Below are 18,050 nucleotides of genomic sequence, written 5' to 3'. Positions count from 1 at the left end.
TACTCTGTTGGTGGGAATGTGAATTGGTGCAGCCACTATGGAGGACAGTATGTAGGTTCCTTCAAAAACTAAAAATATACTTACCATATGATCCAGCAATCCTACTCCTGGGCACATATCTGGAGAAAACTCTAATCTGAAAAGACACATGATCCCCAATGTTCATAGCAGCACTATTTACAATAGCCAAGATATGGAAACAACCTAAATGCCCATCAACATATGACTGGATAAAGAAGTGGTATACACACACACACACACACACACACACACACACACACACACACACAGGAATATTACTCAGCCATAAAAAGGAATGAAATAATGCCATTTGCAGCAACATGGATGGACCTAGAGATTATCATATTGAGTGAAATAAGTCAGACAGAGAAAGACAAATATCCTATTATGTTGCTTATACGTGGAATCTAATTCTAGTTGGATGTGGAGGTAGGTCACTTAACCCACCTTCCTCTGACAGTTTCTTCCGCTGACAAAGATAACTAGAAATGCCTGCCCACCTAGCTCACAAAATTATAGTGAATATCAAAAGTCATCAGACTTGTGCCTAAGAGTTGCTATGACACCCAATGCAAATGTGAATCGTGCAGCTTTACTATATGTAGGAAACATAAATGTTTGGTAAATAATTGCATGAATGAATAAATAAGCCCAGTTTGCTAATGATCTCATTTAAATCCAAGACTAAATGCAGAAACGACTTCATCTTTAAGGCTTATATAAAATATAACCAACGTATTTAACATCATCATTACAAAGAAAACCCTCTTCCCCATTAAGTTGCTGCTGATTCTTAGACTTTCTTCATATGGGACAAGATTTTTTGTTTCATCATTTAAGATATGGCTTGAAAGGCACCAGGCCTGAGAAAAGTAACATTAAGACTTAAATCACACTAAAGAATACATGGCAAGTTTCCTTTTTCAAAAGTATGTTCTAATATGGACTAAGGAGAAGATGAGTTTCTTTTGTTTTGCTTTAAGTTTTAAATCAAATGTAGTGCACTTTGTTACCTGCACTGCTAAAGGGGCGAGTAATTGAACTAGAGGCCAGCCACCTACCACTTTGGTAGACTATAAAAGGGGTCTTTCTGCATTTCTTCCATTTTCCTACCCTTGAAATTTTGGACCTCCTGCTTAATTTAACCTGACAGCTAGTTATAATATTGGTCTGAAGTTAAAAATAAAAAGATAACATAACCCCTAAATTATATATATTTGTGTATGTGTGTGTCTATAGATTTAGATATTTCTGACTTGGAAGGGCATTAGAGTAGATCACAGGGAATTGTACTGATTTATCCCCACCTACCAAATACTCACTAATCTGCCCTCGCTATGATCAAAATAGTCATCACAAACACCATAATGAAAAAAATCCACATAAAGAATCGGTCTATGACTTTTGCCACCTTTTTCCATTCGCTCCCCTTGGAATTGGTGGCCCTGTGGTCTTTGAGGCACTTGGCAATGTATTCAATATTCTTTGTCAGTACTTGGTACCGTGCACAGTAACTGTCAGCATCCTGCGGATTCTCACCCTGGTATCCCAAGTCATTCTTTAAGAGTTTGTTCATTTCCTTCTTTCTGGGAAGGTCTTTGTTTCTGGTCGTATTCAGATTAGGTTCTGGAAGTTTGCCATAAACCTTTGTGAGGTGGTCCCGCTGCCTGTCGTGGTGGGGGCTGAGGCAGCTCTCACCCACGTCGTAGACAAACAAGATCCTGGACATGTATTTCAGGATGACCACCCTGGCCCAGTGTGGCACTGGCCGGGCCTCAGCCCCGCAGAAGTGGATATTCATCACCATAATGGTCAAGGCAGTGGAGGCTGTGATCAAGGCCATCGTGGCTATGTAGTATTTGCCTGGGAAACAACAACCACCAAGTTAGCTTAAAACTGTCCTCATGTTTGGCTCAAAAAGAAACAAATGCCTCTTCTGAGGAAGCTGTATACACTAATAGTTCCTAGTACAAATATTTGAATAAAACGGGGTTAAAATCCGAGCTCTGTCACTCACTAGACTTGCAACCTGGAGCACTTTATATGTTCCTGGTAAGCCTCAGCTTCCTTCTCTATAAAATGACCACATTAATAGTATCTAACTCATAGGAATATGGTGGGGCTTAACTGAGAAAATACATGTAAAGTTCTCAGCACTGTCCCTTGCACTGAGTTAAAAGGTTTGTAAAGTTTTGCTGAGATCATGATGTGAAAAACTGCTTTGAACAAACAAATAAGCAAACAATGAAAAATCTTGGCCAGTTCTCAGAATTGTCTTTGGATCTCATTAATATAAAAGCTCACTACTATTGGGGAAGAAAAGAGACACTCTGTCAGGGTTAGTCTTTAACATGTGATTACATAAAGCAAGTATTCATGAGAAAAGAAAATTAAGGAAGAAAACAATAAAGATAGGGTACAAATTTAAGAAATATAAAACAAAGAACCTAAAAGATGAACAAAACCAAAAGCAAGCTATTCAAAAAGAGTAATACAATTGATGAACCTTTGATAAGGCCGCCCATGGATAGAGGTGGAAGAGAAAAAGGATGCAAAAGAAAAAAATGAAAGAATAGAAATTTAGAAAATAATAAAATAATATTATAAATAGCTATATGATAATACATTTGAAAACCTAGATGAAACTTCTACAGGTATATAGACTATCACATTTAGTGTAAGAAGAAAGAACGCTTGAAGAGAAATGGGAGTTAGTCAAATACCTCTACCCACCCACACCCAAAAAGTTCTAGAGCCAAAGGTTTTATAGGCAAGTTTCACCAAATTTTTAAGAAACAGATAACTCATATCTTATGCAGGTTGTTTCAGAAATAGAAAAGAGGGGAAAATGCCTAGCTCATCTTATGAAGCAAATGTAACCTTGATTTCAAAAGTAATAAGAAAGAAATTATTTAGGCCATTTCACTTATAGACACATTTGAGAAAATCCTATATAAATTACTGGCTAATTAAATCCTGTCTTTAACTGATAATTCATCATGATGAAGAACTGTTTGGTTCAACATCAGAAAACAGTAGTGTAATTCACTACATTAATGGAGTAAAAGAAAAAACTCATTTATCTTAACAGATAAAGACAATGCATTTGATATTGTTCACCATCTGTTTACTATTTGTTGAAAGCTCTGAGTAATCTAAAAATAAAGGGAATCTTTCTTAACATTGTAAAGGCTATGGGTCAAAAGTCGGGATCAAATGCTACACAATGCAAAAAAGTTAAACACATTTCTATGAGATTGGAAGTACATTTCATAAGTGATACAAATAACAAATTGTGATTATGAATTAATAGTCTCAAGATCTGTGTGCACCCTTCCTAAAAACATACAGTTCATATTATCACAGAAAAAAGTAATGCTTATAAAATTCTTGAGACATGTCCTGAGACATCTGTCTTCAGAAACTGAGCCAGCTTGCTTCTGAATGTCACTGCTCAAGAAGAGAGAGGCACCTGCCAATTGATCCTGCCTCAAATATGGTTATGATTGGATGTCATCACTGTCAATCATTTCTGCCTTAGGAGAGGTAATAAAAGTGCCAATACACCTCTTCCTCTTTTTTAGTGGTGGTGAGAAAGGAGAGAACCTTCTGTGTCTATTTTTCAAAAAGGAGGGGGGGGGGCTTGCTTGGAGAGACATAGCAACCAATGTAGTAATAAAGGCTGAATATTGCATAATACTAGATTCAGTAGAGGGTAAAAAGGCAGTGTGAAATCCCTTTTATATTTGTCTCCAAGTCCTTTGGTGTTCTGAAATTTCTCCTCATTGCTTACTTTAAAGAACTAAAAGTTAGGTCTAGCTTCTGATCCTGGTAAGCATCTATTACAATAGCAAGTCACTGAGATAGAGGTGTTGGATCTAGTGTTACCCTTGGTGGCAGGAATTAGGTATTAAATGTGTTAGGAGGGATCTCAGAATGAGGTAGGTAAAGGAAAAGAGGGAGGGATGGTAGCCACAGTCTACGCTCCTACCCTTAGAAGGACATTTTATTATTGCAGATTTTTGAAAATGTGGTCTTCTTTTAGAATCACCTCAGGTTCCCAAATCTTGCTCAAGATTCCAAAAAAAAGAAAAAAACCTCATTGGGTGTAGAAACCTGCATTTTTAACAAGCTCTCCCACAGCTATTATTCCCAGTAAAGTTTGAGAATTACCCTGTTAAGGGTGGATGGCAGGCTTAGAAATCCAGCTCATTGTTTCTATCACGTTTACCACTCTTCCCAAGAAGAAATCCCTTGTGATGTGAAAAGATAATAATGGTCACTGTTTGCTGGGTGCTCACATGCCAGGCTCCGTGCCAGGCACTGGCATGATGAGGTAGCAATTACACGGAATTTGCAGTTGATGAAGCAACTTGCTTAAGGTTGATCAAGGAACAAGTGGTGAAGTGAGAGTTCAGATGCAGACGTCTTGGACTTCAAAATCAGGGCCTTAACCTAAAAGCCAGTGGTTTTTAGACTTGAACAAAAAGTGTATCAAAATCACCCAGAAAGCTTGTTAAAACAGTTGGCCAGACCTCACCCTCAGAGTTTCCAATTCAGTTGGTCTAGGGTGGGCCCTGAGAATTTGTATTTCTAAAATGATGCAGTTGCTGTGGGTCTAGAGACCACACTTTGAGAACCACTGCTCTAAATTCTATTGCTGGCGTTCCTCTTTTGTGTAAACCTGGAGACCACGAGACCAATTTTGTCTCCAACAGCCACATCTGTATTCAAAGATGCCAACTGAGGACACTAAATGAAGGATGTGACAGCCCGTGTTGAGTTTGAGGTTGACCTAATTGTTATCCTAATTGTTACGAGTTTAGAGGCACAGATATAACCCCAGTCACTACAAAGCTAGGCTCAAACTGTAAGACACTTGAACTCACCTATCAGAGGGACATTCTCCGAGGCCGGCATGATCTCTGCCACCATGAGCTGAAATACAGTCATGGCCAACAGTATGGTCACTCCCAGGGAGACCTTCTCCCCAGAGGCTGCTGGGAGATAAAAACTCAAGGGAGCCAGAAAAGATATGAGGACACATGGGATGAGGAGGTTGACGATGTAGAAAGAGGACCTCCTCTTCAGAAGGAGAGTGAATGTCACATCTGGGTAAGGCTCAGAGCAGCAGCCGTAGGAGATCACATTCTTCACAGCAGGCATGCCATGGACCTCCCACTCCACATCTTCGATGAAGTCGGAGAGGTCTCCACTATCCAGGGCGTTGAATATGTCCACCTGATTGCCATTGTAGGTCCAGGAACCAAAGGTCAGGTTGCACTGCTGATTATCAAAGGGGAAGTAGGTGACATCCACCACACAGGAGCTTTTGGTGATGGCCGGTGAATCCCAGGTGATTAGCCCGTCATACCGCAGGACCACATTGGTGTTCACAGGCTCAGAAGATTCATCATCAGCCCTGAACGTCAGAGGAAGAAAGTGAAAGCTGTACCTTATTCTAGACAACTCACCGTCCTATGCCCATCACTGCAGTGTCTTTGGCAATGGATCACCATTCCTGTCACCATGGCTTGAAAATCTGGAATCAACTCTAATTTTGCCCTTCTTCCTCATCTCCTGTAACTAGTCAGGGCTGGGTTCCTTTTGATTCTTCCTTTAAAGCATCTCTGCTCTGTGTCCCTTCCTCTCCACTTCCAGTACCACTCTCCTGGTCCAAGTATAACAATTCCAACATCCAGCCAAAAAGTAAATGAGGCTAAAATGTGACAGGGAGGCTCTGCTTACCTGATTTTGTTAACTTTGGGCACAAGAATAACAAAGTAGCTTTTTGTTGCTGTTGGAAGAGCTGTACGTGCTTACTGCAGAACATTTGAAAAACACAGAGAAAATTTATTCACCCATAATCTAAGAGATAATAATTTATTCTAGATATATCTTCCTTTTGCTTTATCAACATTTATGCCTGGTATTTGGGGAGTACAGAATTGCTGTTTTGCTTTAAGGAATGACTCATTCTCCACCATCATGAAGGCAGATGAAGCCAAGGCCTGGATGTGGGACCCAAGTTAGATCCAGCTGCTTCACTCTCTCTGGAATTTAGATCTTAAGCAGAGGAATCCAAAGACCAAAAAGAGTCACCCTGGTGATGGCTTCCTATAAAAATCAATTAATTTTTTTAAAAGATCAATAGTCCCTGCTGTCTTGAACTATAGAGTGGTCCCAATCTGTCCTTTCCAAGGTCTGGTCATTGACCTTTTTTTCCCTTTAATTCAGTTAGCTGTACCATGTACTTCCAACATATTCCTTTTATTCACAAGTTAGACAAAGTCAGTTTCCAATGCTTACAGTCATAACTGATATGCTGTTAACATTTTAGTGCATATTTTTCCAAGTCTTCCTTACAACTTTTTCCCTACAAAATATATTATGGCTAAACGTAATGTGGTATTCAGGATTAGATCCTGGAACAGAAAAATACATTAGTGAAAAAAGCTGCTGAAATCCAAATAAAGTCTGTAGTGTAGTTAATAGTATTATATTAGTTTTGACAAGTGTACTATGGTCATATAAGATGTAACATTATAGGAAACTGGGTGAAGAGTATACAGAAACTCTGTGCCATCTTTGTATCTTTTCTACAAAACTAAAATTATCTCCAAATAAAAAGTTAATTTACCAAAAAAAGTTGAGACAAAATTTTAAAATGTATTTAGTCATCTGTTCGTTCATATTCTTCTGCAACATTATTTTTAAGACTAAATGGTATTCAACTATATTCCATTATAGAGATATGCCATAATTATTTAACCAGTTCACTGATGTTCAACATTATGGTTGTTTCCAGTTTTTGCATTTATAAGCAATGTAGTAGTGAACATCCTTGTGGTCAAATTGTTGCATTTATCCATTGACCCTTTCCTTAGGTTAAATTGCTAGAATAGGGTGTGGTAGATCAAAGAACTGGCAGGTTATTAAAATTTAGGTACCACAATGTTAACCATAATGGTCTGATTGGGTCCACTGTAATCAGACCATTACAGTTGAATTACGGTGCTCAGTTTTTAATGGACGTTTAGAGAGAAGATCTTTAATGTAGGTCCTGTGAAGACAACAAACTGAATTTTTTGAATGCCTGAACATGATCTCTGTAACAAAGAGAAGTATATACAGTCAGTTATATGAGAAGTGAGAACTGGAACATCACTCACCCATCCTACCTTCCGTGGAGACCTGGGGACCAGAAGATCCAAAACAAAACTGTCTGCAATTGGAAGGCAAAGAAGACTAGAGAATCAACCCAGAGGAACAGAGAAGAGTTGATTACTCAGTGTGGTGAAAAGGTTCTATGGGGAATAGTCAGCGGGATCAGGGCTATGATTCAAGAGGTCATGATCCCTGGGCCAGCTCTCTGAAAAAGGACTGAGACTAAAATCCAGACTGCAGCCTACCAGTGCTGCTTCCTGAAGGGAAATCCATGCCCAGTAGAAGGCTAAGCTCCCAGCAGAGTCACCCTGAGCCACCTCTCATTCATCTTGCTCTGGGTCAAAGGGGAACCTTTCCTGACTCTCAGAAACTTGTGTTTCAGAATAAAAAGAGAGAGGACCCCCTTTGACAACAGGTGGAGCAACTGAGCCTCAGCTGTGACAGAGCAATCTGCTTCCTTCTCAAAGGGCGGTCCATGCGCCAGCAGCACTACTCTCTGGAGCTCGTAGAACTGCAGAGCATCAAACTCAACCCCAGACCTACTGAATCAGAATCTGCATTTTAACAAGTTCTTCAGGTGGTTTACGCACACGTTACAGTTTGAGAAACTTAAACCTTACCTACCCATTCACCCAGGCCCCTTACTCTCAGATCGAGAAAAGGCCAACTGGTGATCTTATGGTCTAGTTCACCTTCCACTCCATACAAAGTCCAAAACCCACAGGCCAGCTTCTAGCTGGCCCATTCTGATTTAATCTTAGTAGTATCATGTATTATTGATACACGACCTTAGACAAGGGAGCATCACTGTTACGGGTTGAACTGTGTCTGTGAAAAATTCATATGTTGAAATCCTAGCTCCTGGCACTTCACAATGTGACTTTATTTGGAATAGGGTCATTGCAGATGTAATTAGTTAAGAAGAGGTTATACTGATGTAGGGTGGGCACCTAATTCAACAGGACTGGTGTCCTCACATGAGGGAAAATACAGACACAGAAAACACACAGGGAGAACGCCATGTGAAGAAGGAGGAGGAGACTAGGGTGATGCTCCTACAGTCGAGGAACCAAGGCTGCCAGCAACCACCAGATAAGCCAGAGGAGAGATATGGAATAGAGTCTTCCTTGCAGCCCTCAGACAGAACCAGCTTTGCCAATCCCTTGATCTTGCACATCCAGCATCTAGAACTGGGAGATGACACATTTCTGTTGTTTCAGCCACCCAGTTTGCAGTACTTTGTCACAGTAGCCCCAGCAAACTAACACAGCTTCCCATACAGTTTCTCACCTGAAAAGGGGACTGTGACTCTAAGATTTTATGACCTATTTTTATCATCTGAAGCTTTATGATCATCACTTCAGGGCTTAGGAACACGAACTGACTAAAATTCATGTGTGTTTAAAACATTCACGCTTTTTTTCATTATGTTTCCCTTCTATTAAATCAACAAGTTCATTCCTGAGAAACTGCTGACTTGCATTTACTTGTTATACAGGACAATATCCGGCCTCCACACCAGGTCGCTGGGGATCCTGATGGAGTCCAGCCCATCATACTGGTCTCGATCCCACGTGAGATATGCGTCGTGCCAGATTTGGCGGATCCATAAATAGGCCGTCAGAATTTGGTTTCTTTCATCCTGCAAAATAAACCCAGATGTAACTTTGTCCTGGAGACACCTCAACTGAATGCCCTTCGTTTCTACAACACTTGTCTTCAAAACAGGATTTCCAGGAGCACTCATTGATTTCCAATACGTGAGTCAGAGTTTTCCAGTCTACCCGTCCTCGATGGACTGCCAAGGCCATATTTTTTTTTTGCTTGATTTAGTGTTTGGAATGTAAAGTGGACAAATATTTAAATCATCAGCTCTTTGCATGGATCAACAGCTTAAATTTCTCTGAATATTGATCAACTGATGATTCATTTGAATGAAAAAGTCAGGAAACATCAACAAGGTACAGAAGAAAAGCCTTTCAAGTTTCATAACTTTGTGTAGTTAAAATATAGACACTAAGTAAGGTCTGTCATTTTAAAACACCACCTTTTTTAAAAAATTGGGATAAAAATTCACATGACATGAAACTCACCATTTTAACCATTTTAAAGTATACAATTCAGCAGCTTCTAGTTTATTTACAATGTCATGCAACCAATGCCACTCTCTAATTCCAGAACATTTCATCACCCCCAAAAAGAAACCCTATGACCATCAAGCAGTCAATCATCATTCCTCTGTCATTCCCACAGCGCCTGACAACCACTACTCTGCTTTCTCTCTCTATGGTGCTGCTGATTTTGCAAATTTTGTAGAAACGGAACACATAATGTGTAACACCATCTTGCTTTAGATGTGAATGTTAATGGCCAGGATTAGGTCATGTTTAGTGAAATTAATTTTGTAGAAAGATTTCTTCCCCTGGAATTTCCTTTTCCCACCAGCTTGTCCACAGAGCTGCCTGTTCTCATTTCCTCTCAAATTCCCAGTTTAAGACATTCCCTTTGGAAAGCACTGTTAGTTTCATTCTAAACAGCACTCCAAAGAGTCACCGGTATATGCTACTCACCATATCCTTGATCTGAGAAAGTGTAATCTGGAGCGTGACATTCAGGACTTTATCTGTATCCTCTACTGGACGAAGAGCGTTGGAATAATCTTCAAAAAGGTCATTAAACAATTTCTGAGCATATTTTCCATCTGCTGTTTCTACGGCTGCTCGAAAAGAGGGACCTGGATCAGACTTCAGTGTCGTGTATTTCAAGGCAAAGACTGAGGACTAGCATTGGAGACGACCCAGCATCAGAGACAAGCTCTGGGTCGATCGATGGGAGTTATTTTTCTTGCATCCCCTATGGGATCAGCATGAGTTGGGAAGAAGCTGGATTACTCCCTTGCAGTTAGAGCATTTGTTCTGTTTCCTGATTCATCCCACATGCCACCAAAGAAGTGCCCCAGATGAGTCAGGATAGTTACACACTTACCAGCCTCTTACCTCTCAGTCTTGAGGCAGCAAAGTAAATCCAGCAAAAAGAGATGCAGGAATGGGGCCAGTTCATCTTTTCCCTAAGCCTCTGTGAATCCCCAGCCAGGCAGTGCAGTCTTCCACTTCCTTCCGTGAATGGGAAGGGTCTGGGCACAAAGATCCCACTCCGCTGCTGTCCCTGCACAGCAGATGGCTTGCAGCACACAATGGGCTGAGGTCCTGAGATCCCTCCCCCGTAATCTGAGACCGGCAGCTCCAGCAGCTGAGATACCAGGAGCCCCCATGGGTTAGGTCAGGCAGTGCTGCTCTGTGGGGACTGTCCCAGTTGAGGATCCCTAGTTACCTTCAGCAGAAATATCCTGACCAACCTTTCAGGGGAAGAGAGGTAGGAGCTGGACACCCCCAAGATTCCACCTAAGCAGAATGGGCACTTTTTGCACCTGCAACAAGAAGATTCAGCCTGAGTCCGTGGACTAAGGAAAGCTGAACCAACCCAGCCATGAGATAGCTGTCTGGAAAGGCCCTATGCTCTTTGAGTGGCATTTGATAAAAGGAAAGAGAAGTAGTTCCATGATCTCCAGAATAGGTTGGCATTTGGGTTTCTTCTCTGCCTTCTGTTTCTCATCACTCCTTCAGCTGTCCCACCGGGCTCGGATCTTGTACAGTATTATGTGTGAGTCTATGTGTGTGTATATTGGGGGCCGGGGAGCACTGGATGGGAGAAGAGCAAACACTCCCTTCAGAAGCAACAGCAGCACTGTGACTTGGATTAGGAGTGGAAGACCTAGGTCTGACAGCCAACCCAAACACTTCTTTGCTTTATAATCCTCAGCTTCCCTGAACTAGAGACAGGAAAATAATATTCCCCCTCTCCAAGAGCTACTGGTATCATGAAGCACTCTGCAGATTGTAAAGCACTATGTAAATGTTAGTAATTTTCACCTCTGATTAGCTGTGCAGATGCAGAATTCTGTACTTACCAAGTCACTTAGGGTTTACTAGCTCTAGGGGAAAACAAAGGTTCAAGGGCTCACCAAATCAGCACAAAAATGATTCATAACTAATGGTGATATTACTAAGATGTTATCCTTTTACATTTGAAAATGCTACTTTGTATAATTTCAGCCATTTCTTATATGTGATCTAATATTCCTCACACAAAAGAATGTCAATTTCCAATTGCCAAAGCCTGCTTCTCCTCTTGCCTGGAGTGGGGGGGGGGGAACTGCCTTAGAAAACCAAATTAAGATCATTCAGTTGCCTGGAGTCACTGCAAGGGAATTGCATAGCTCTATTTCCTCAGGTTACAGCCACCTGATGAGTCACCAGCCCCTCTTCAGGAATACATCCTACGAATGGAATAGACAGACACTCCAGCTGTCAGCTACGGGTTTCCTAATTGCCTATGCCCTTGTGTTGATTGCGAAGATGTTATTTTTCTAATGCCCCTCGTCTGACTCACCCATCAAATGACACAGTTCCTGGTGCCCACACTCAGCCCTCCCTCTTCCAAAAAAACCATCCGCTCTGGAATCTCAGAAGCTGAGGGGCCTTTTGAAATTGAGTGAATGCCTCATTTTCACATGAGGAAACTGATGTCTAGAGATGCGAGTGGCTTGCTTCCAGCAGCACTTGGCCACCGAGACAGAATCCAGGCCACCCGCCCCAGCCCAATGTGCTCACCACAGCCTCTCCTCCTCCTTGTCGTCCTCCACCCACACAGCACTTGATGCCTGCTCAGTGCTGACTTACTCATAGTGAGAGCCTCTCTCCCTTATGTGTCCTCAGTGCCTCACATCACAGGGAGCAGCCCCTGGAATAGGAGCTCAGCGAATGCATGGGGTTCGCTACTGCAGCTGCTGCTTGAACGTGGCCTTGAAAGTGGTCACCTTTGGTTGTCTGATGGCTTTTCATTAACTCAGTTCATTCAATTGGTCACTTGCAGTTTTTTTTTTAAATGGTAATAGCTGATACTCACCTATCAGTGTTAACACAAACGAAATTAAACCAATACTTTAGGGGGGTGCAATTCTGTTTTTTATAGCAAAGACATTAATGACTAGAAAGCAAATTCATTTTAAAAACAACCACTAGGTGTTTTCCTAGGGGACCTACTCTTACCCAACCACTACCTTTCCCTTAGCTCCAAACCATACCCAAAAAGAGAGAGACCTGTAACATAGTGGTCCTGTCACCTGCAGGATACTAATGGAAGGAGAAATCTGTTGAATTCACCATTTTAGAGTTCAATATGGCTAAAAAGCAGGCAGAAAAAAAAAAAAAGCAGGCAGATATGCTTTAGACTGATTTTCTAAAATGTAGGTTCAGACAGCGAAAATAATCTGAATAAACGTCAGCCATCCAGGAGTTTGGAAACTCCTACTTTCCTGAGCGCCCATTAATTTAGGATTAGTCATATCTGTTGGCATATTAACTCAGGTTCACAGAGCATGAAACCATTTAAGTTGGGAAGTTCATGCTGTTCGTTGTAGTAGCTGCCTTTTCCCTGCTTTTGGGTAGAAATTCTGAATAGCATTTCACCATAGTTTGTGTGATATCACCATGTGAGGGCAGTATACTCTGTCCAGAAAAAGGGACCCACAATTCAGAGAATTCGTAGAAAGCACAATAACCTTTCTAGCATCTGTACCCTTTGAGAAGCAGCACTCCTTGCCACAATTAAGTGTTCCAGCCATTTCAGGGTCGCTGGGAGCCAAATCCTCCTCCGTGGACCAATTCTGAAGGACTCATCTATTTCCAAAATACAATATTAGGATATCAGAGACATTCTGTAAGATCTTAATATTTTTAAACACGGTTTTTATTATATAAGCAATACATGTCTAGTGTAGAATGATTAGAAAGTATAGAAAAGCACAATGAAGGAAAAGAAAGGAGAAGAATCCAACCAGGCAGAGATAGAGCATCTTTTTTAAACGCTCATGGCACTGTGCTGTCATGTCCTGTGAGATCTGGAAGGACATCAATCAGTAGCAAAATTCTGCCTTACTCCATGAAGATTATGAGCACAAAGAAATGCACATGATGCTTCTAAATATCCTTTCCTGTTCTCAAGGGGTTGCGTTGTAGTTCACACAGGATCTCCCTTGAATGGCCTCCCATTCTTTTCTACCCCTCTCCCTCCCCTCAGAGTCCCTGCTCAACCCTTTTTTGGCTGAAGATGCTGAGAACCCTTTACCCATTGGGGTCAATCCTCCTGGAAGGCATCCCTGGCTCCATCCCTGGAGGAGGATGGCCGTGCTTCCACTCTTTGGAACAGAGCTCTTGCCTTCCCCCCAACCCTTAACGAAGGCACTAAGGGTTGAGCCCAGGATCTCCTGCATGCCAAACATGCTCTCTACCACTGAGCTTTATCCCCACCCCAAAACATCCTAAATTTTATTTGTTAATGAAGGTAATGGGGATTGAATCTAGGACCTCGGGCATGCTAAGCATGTGCTCTCCTACTGAGTTATACCCTCCCACCCCAGTGCTTGGCTGACAGAGAATCCTAGTGAATTCTTTTGCAAAAAGGCCCTCTCCCCAGTAGCAGAGCAGGGGGAAAGCAGGGAGGGTGAAGGAGTGAAGAGGACAAATTCTGTTACATGTATTTTTTTAAAACAAAAATTGCAAAAGTCAAACATAATATTTTGTAAAGGATATTTTCCCCCACAAATTAACATGGCATGAATATTTTCTCAATTTCGTTAAATTTAGAATCAGAATATTTTTAATCCTTAAAAAGCTCACAGAATCCATCTAGCTGACCGCCTTCATTTTACAGATGAAAAAACTGATGTCTGCCAAAGATGGGTAGATGGGACAGGACGACAACTCTCCACTGAGAGCCAAGCCAGAGTCCCTCAGCCTCCCCTAGGAGGCCAAACTTTCAGCAGAGGAGAGCTGTCCTGGGTGATCAGAACTGTGGCACCTAACCAGTGGCTCCCAACTCAGAAGATGCCCAGACGGACCTCTGGGTCTGAGAAACTATTTCACTGCTACTTTCTAATGGATTCATCCTGAGCATGTGTCTCAAAGTTTAAAAACTCAAAGCTTTTTTAAAGGAGTAGTCTCCAGATTCTTTCACCATGCACCAGAGTTTGGGGTAAGAGTTGGTAGCTGGGATGTCAAATCATGCCCAAAGTGCTGAGGCCTACTGAGGCCACACTCTCTGAACAGTTTTGGGTTTGCTTTGTCTCTATTTTTATAACCAAGGAAAGCAGTATAGAGTTAAAGAACATAAACTCTGGAGTCAAACTGCTTGGATTCAAGCCTGCCCACCACTTACTAGCTGTGTAACTTTGGATGGATTACTTAACCTCTCTGTGCCTCTATTTCTACATCTACAAAATGGGGACAATTACAACAGTACCTGCATCTTAGGGCTGTTTTGAGAACTAAATGAGTTAACATATGTGAAACCCTTGAAACCAAGCAGGACCTTGGTGGGCTTTCCCAGAGACAGACACGTCCGCCAACCTCATGTCCCCCACCTCATATCCCCCACCTCTTGTTTGTAGAGAAGCTTTAGCATCCTTGGCCTCCCACAAGTCCAGAGAGCAAATTTAATCAGAGAAGTGAGAAAATGAGGGAAAAAAAGATAGAACTCAAGCAAGACAAAATAACAATAGTTTAGCCAGAAAACAAAGCCTTTAGTTCCTCCACAAGGGCTATAGATAATATCCTGAGCCATATCATTGAGTTGTTTTGCAGATACTAAACCTCCCACATGTAGAAGAAATTAACTGAATGCTGACCACCAGCACTTAGACCCCAGACTGTTTGGTACCAGAAGGTTGATGATGTTGACTTCCAAAATACCACCCTGTTACCTCACCACCAGCCAATCAGAAGACTTTCCATGAGCTGATCGGGCACCCCACCACCCTAACCCCTAACATTGCCTTTCCTTTCCATGAAAGCCATCAGGGAGTTTAGGTCTTTTGAGCATTAGATGCCCATTCTCCTTGTTTGACACCTTGCAATCAACGCTGTGGTTTTCTTTGCACAACCTGGTGTCAGTAGATTGGCTTTGCTTCTTGTTGAGTGAGAACAACTCAGATTTGGTTCTTTGGTTCAGTAACATCCTAGAAACAGTGTTTGATCATAAAAAGTGCAAAATAAGGATAATTAAAGGGGGAAACAGGCAATTCAGCACTTTTTAAATTGAGCATGTAACCTGTAGCCATAATTCACCTATCTCCCTACCTACCTATTCATTTCTCTCTCCTCTTCCCTGCCTCCTTCCCTTCTCTCTCTTTCTGTCTCTCTCCACCAACTTCTTGACAGACCTGTTTAGAGAATAATTATTCCATCTGACAAGCAGTTTGTACTATGGGTGGGAGAATATCAGTCCTGCCATCTTCTTGTTGTCTTCTTTCATTGCAATATTAATGTTGTCAATCCACTGTGGATTTACTTACCTACTTATTTTTGTAGCCATCTTTTCAATCCTCTTCTCCACTTTGTGAGAGTTAGCTGATCTAAAATCTATCACAGAGGTTGGCAAATTCTTTAGGTAAAGGGCCAGACAGTAAATATTTTCAGCTTTGCAGGCATATGGTCTCTGTAGTAACTACTTTACCCTGCTGTTATGCTGTGAAAGCAGCCAAACACTATGTGAATGAATGGGCATGGCTGTGTGCCAATAAAACTTTACAAAAATAAGAGGCTGGTCACAGTTTGCTGACCCTTGATCTAAGTCATCAAACCCTTAAATCCACTTAACCAGGCTCAAGCAAACTGCAACAGTGGTCAGTGTCCCCGATGAAGACAGAGCACAGCCAGAAGGGAAAAGAGAGCTACGATGCACAGGCTTGATGTGGGCAGATGCGTAGTGAGGCTGGGCTGACACCGAGTGCAGCTCAGCCAGTTCAGTGAAATTCCACTGTCTCCCAGTGCAGGCTCCCAGGGGCCCCGGACCAGATTCCTAGAGAGAAGGAGCTTTCATGCATAAAAGGAACCTTTCCATTGAAGAGCCAGAAGCACATGGGAACTGGAGAGTCCACGGCAGCCCTGTTGATGTCTGGAGGCTGGACAGGCCTGCTCACTTCCATAGAATGACCATTAGAATGTCCTGGGCAGGTAAACCACAGCTCCCAGATAGGGGTGACATACTTAGTGATGATAGAAACCATGGTGACAGCCAGGCCAGGGGCTGAGAGCAGTGAACAGCAGGGCATGTTCACTCACTCATAGGAGTCTTTCTTGGGTCCCCAGCAATGAGACAGAGAGACCCTGGAGGCAGGACTCCAGCAATTTCACTAGGTGGAGACCCAGAGCACTGGTCTGTTTCTAGGACAATGACCCCTATCCCTCAATTGTACCCAAATCCATCTGGCTAGGAGAAATGCAGGCAAAATCAGACCAAAAGGAATTCTGGAAGGGAAGGAAGGAGGACTTCCTGGAAAACAGGAAAGGAGCTACATATCTCCATATGGGGCTGGAACCCCAAAGTGTACATGCTGGTGTGAGGCCAATTCTTGTGTCTCACTCTTTCCCTGCAGTCTTCTGGCAATGTTAGAGGTGTGCATTGGACTGGAAAATTCTTTGTAGCAAAACCCAGCAGGACAACCTCTCTTGGTGCTTCTGAACATGGCAATGAAAATGCCCAACTCCAGAACTTTTCTAACCATGACTTAAAACAGGCCACATCCCTGGGCATCCTCTCTGACTCCTCTCTCTCTCACGCCTGATATCTTAGAGTGTGGGTCCACCACCACAAAATATCACAGACTGGTGGCTTCAACAACAGAAATTCACCTTCTCACAGTTCTGGAGGCCAGAAGTCTGAGATCAAGGTGGTAGACAAGGTTGGTTTCTTCTGAGGCCTCTCTACTTGGCTTATAGGCAGCTGTCTTCTCTCTGAGTCTTACCTGGGAGTATCTGTGTCCTAATTTCCTCTTCTTTGAGGATACCAGTCATATTGGATTAGAATCCACTCCATAAACTCACTTAACTATGTCTTTAAAGACCTTATCTTCAAATACAGTCACATTCTGAGGTACCAGGGGTTGGGATTTCAACATGGGAATCGGCGGGGTAGGGGTGGGGGAACACAAGTCAGCCCATAGCGCTCCACATCCAACCTGTCAACAAATCCTGGCTTCTCCGCCTTCCAAACACACTTGGCATCCAACCACCTCCCATGCCCTTCACCACCGTCACCCTGGTTCAGACCACTGCCAACTCCCAACAGCACCAGCGGGCTTGCCTCCTAGCAGCAAACACTGCCTCATGTCCCATTCTCCATGTAGGAGCCAGGTGATCATTTTAAAGCATACATCTGACCATGTCACTCCTCTGCTCAGCCCTACCCAGTGGACCTCATTTTGCTCAGAGTAAATCCTCAGCAGCAACTCCAAGGCCCCTGCGATTCCATCTCTAACACTCTCCCCTCGTTTACTGCACCCCAGCAGGCTGGCTTCTTTGCTGTTCCACAAACCTGACACCGCTCCTGCTCAGGGCCTTTGCTCCTTCTGTTCCCCTTCCTTACAGTGCCCTTGACCATGTCCTCCCAGTGCCCTCTCTCTCCTCCTTCTTGGCTCAGTTCAAATGCTACCTTATCAGAAGTTCCTTCCAAGACAACCGTGCACACAGCAACTCCACCACTCCACCCCAATCTGTCCGTCTTCCCTGCTTTACTGTCTCGTCCCACTGAGGACCATGTGCGTGTGCACTTGTGCTTGTTTATTGTCTGTCTCCCTACTAGAAATTAAGTTCCCTGAGAGTTGAGACTTGGCTTTGTTCTGTGCTGTACTCCTTGACACAGAGAAGATATTTATTGGCTGAATAAATGAATAACACCCAGAATGAGAAAAGAAATCTAAGGAATTAGAAAGTGGGGGAAAAGCCAGCTTTCAGACAAAGGAGTGT

The 18,050-nt window shown here is 42.6% G+C and overlaps 1 protein-coding gene across 1 annotated transcript in view; it reads right to left on the bottom strand.

Moving 5' to 3' along the window:
• Positions 1-357: 357 nt before the first annotated feature.
• CHRNA9 (cholinergic receptor nicotinic alpha 9 subunit) overlaps positions 358-18,050 on the bottom strand; it is a 69,036-nt gene continuing 51,343 nt past the window's right edge. Inside the window, exons 2-6 of the mRNA XM_006188967.3 lie at positions 10,185-10,353; positions 9,759-9,904; positions 8,676-8,830; positions 4,911-5,443; positions 358-1,884 (exon numbers count right to left, since the gene is read on the bottom strand). Coding sequence (XP_006189029.2) covers positions 1,343-1,884; positions 4,911-5,443; positions 8,676-8,830; positions 9,759-9,904; positions 10,185-10,353 — 1,545 coding nt within the window. The 3' untranslated portion in view covers positions 358-1,342. The remainder of the gene's footprint in view (positions 1,885-4,910; positions 5,444-8,675; positions 8,831-9,758; positions 9,905-10,184; positions 10,354-18,050) is intronic.

Source organism: Camelus ferus, chromosome 2 (genome assembly GCF_009834535.1).
Source record: "Camelus ferus isolate YT-003-E chromosome 2, BCGSAC_Cfer_1.0, whole genome shotgun sequence".
NCBI lineage: Eukaryota > Metazoa > Chordata > Mammalia > Artiodactyla > Camelidae > Camelus > Camelus ferus.
The sequence above is the reverse complement of the archived record's forward strand: the minus strand, read 5'-3'. Positions and strand labels throughout refer to the sequence as shown.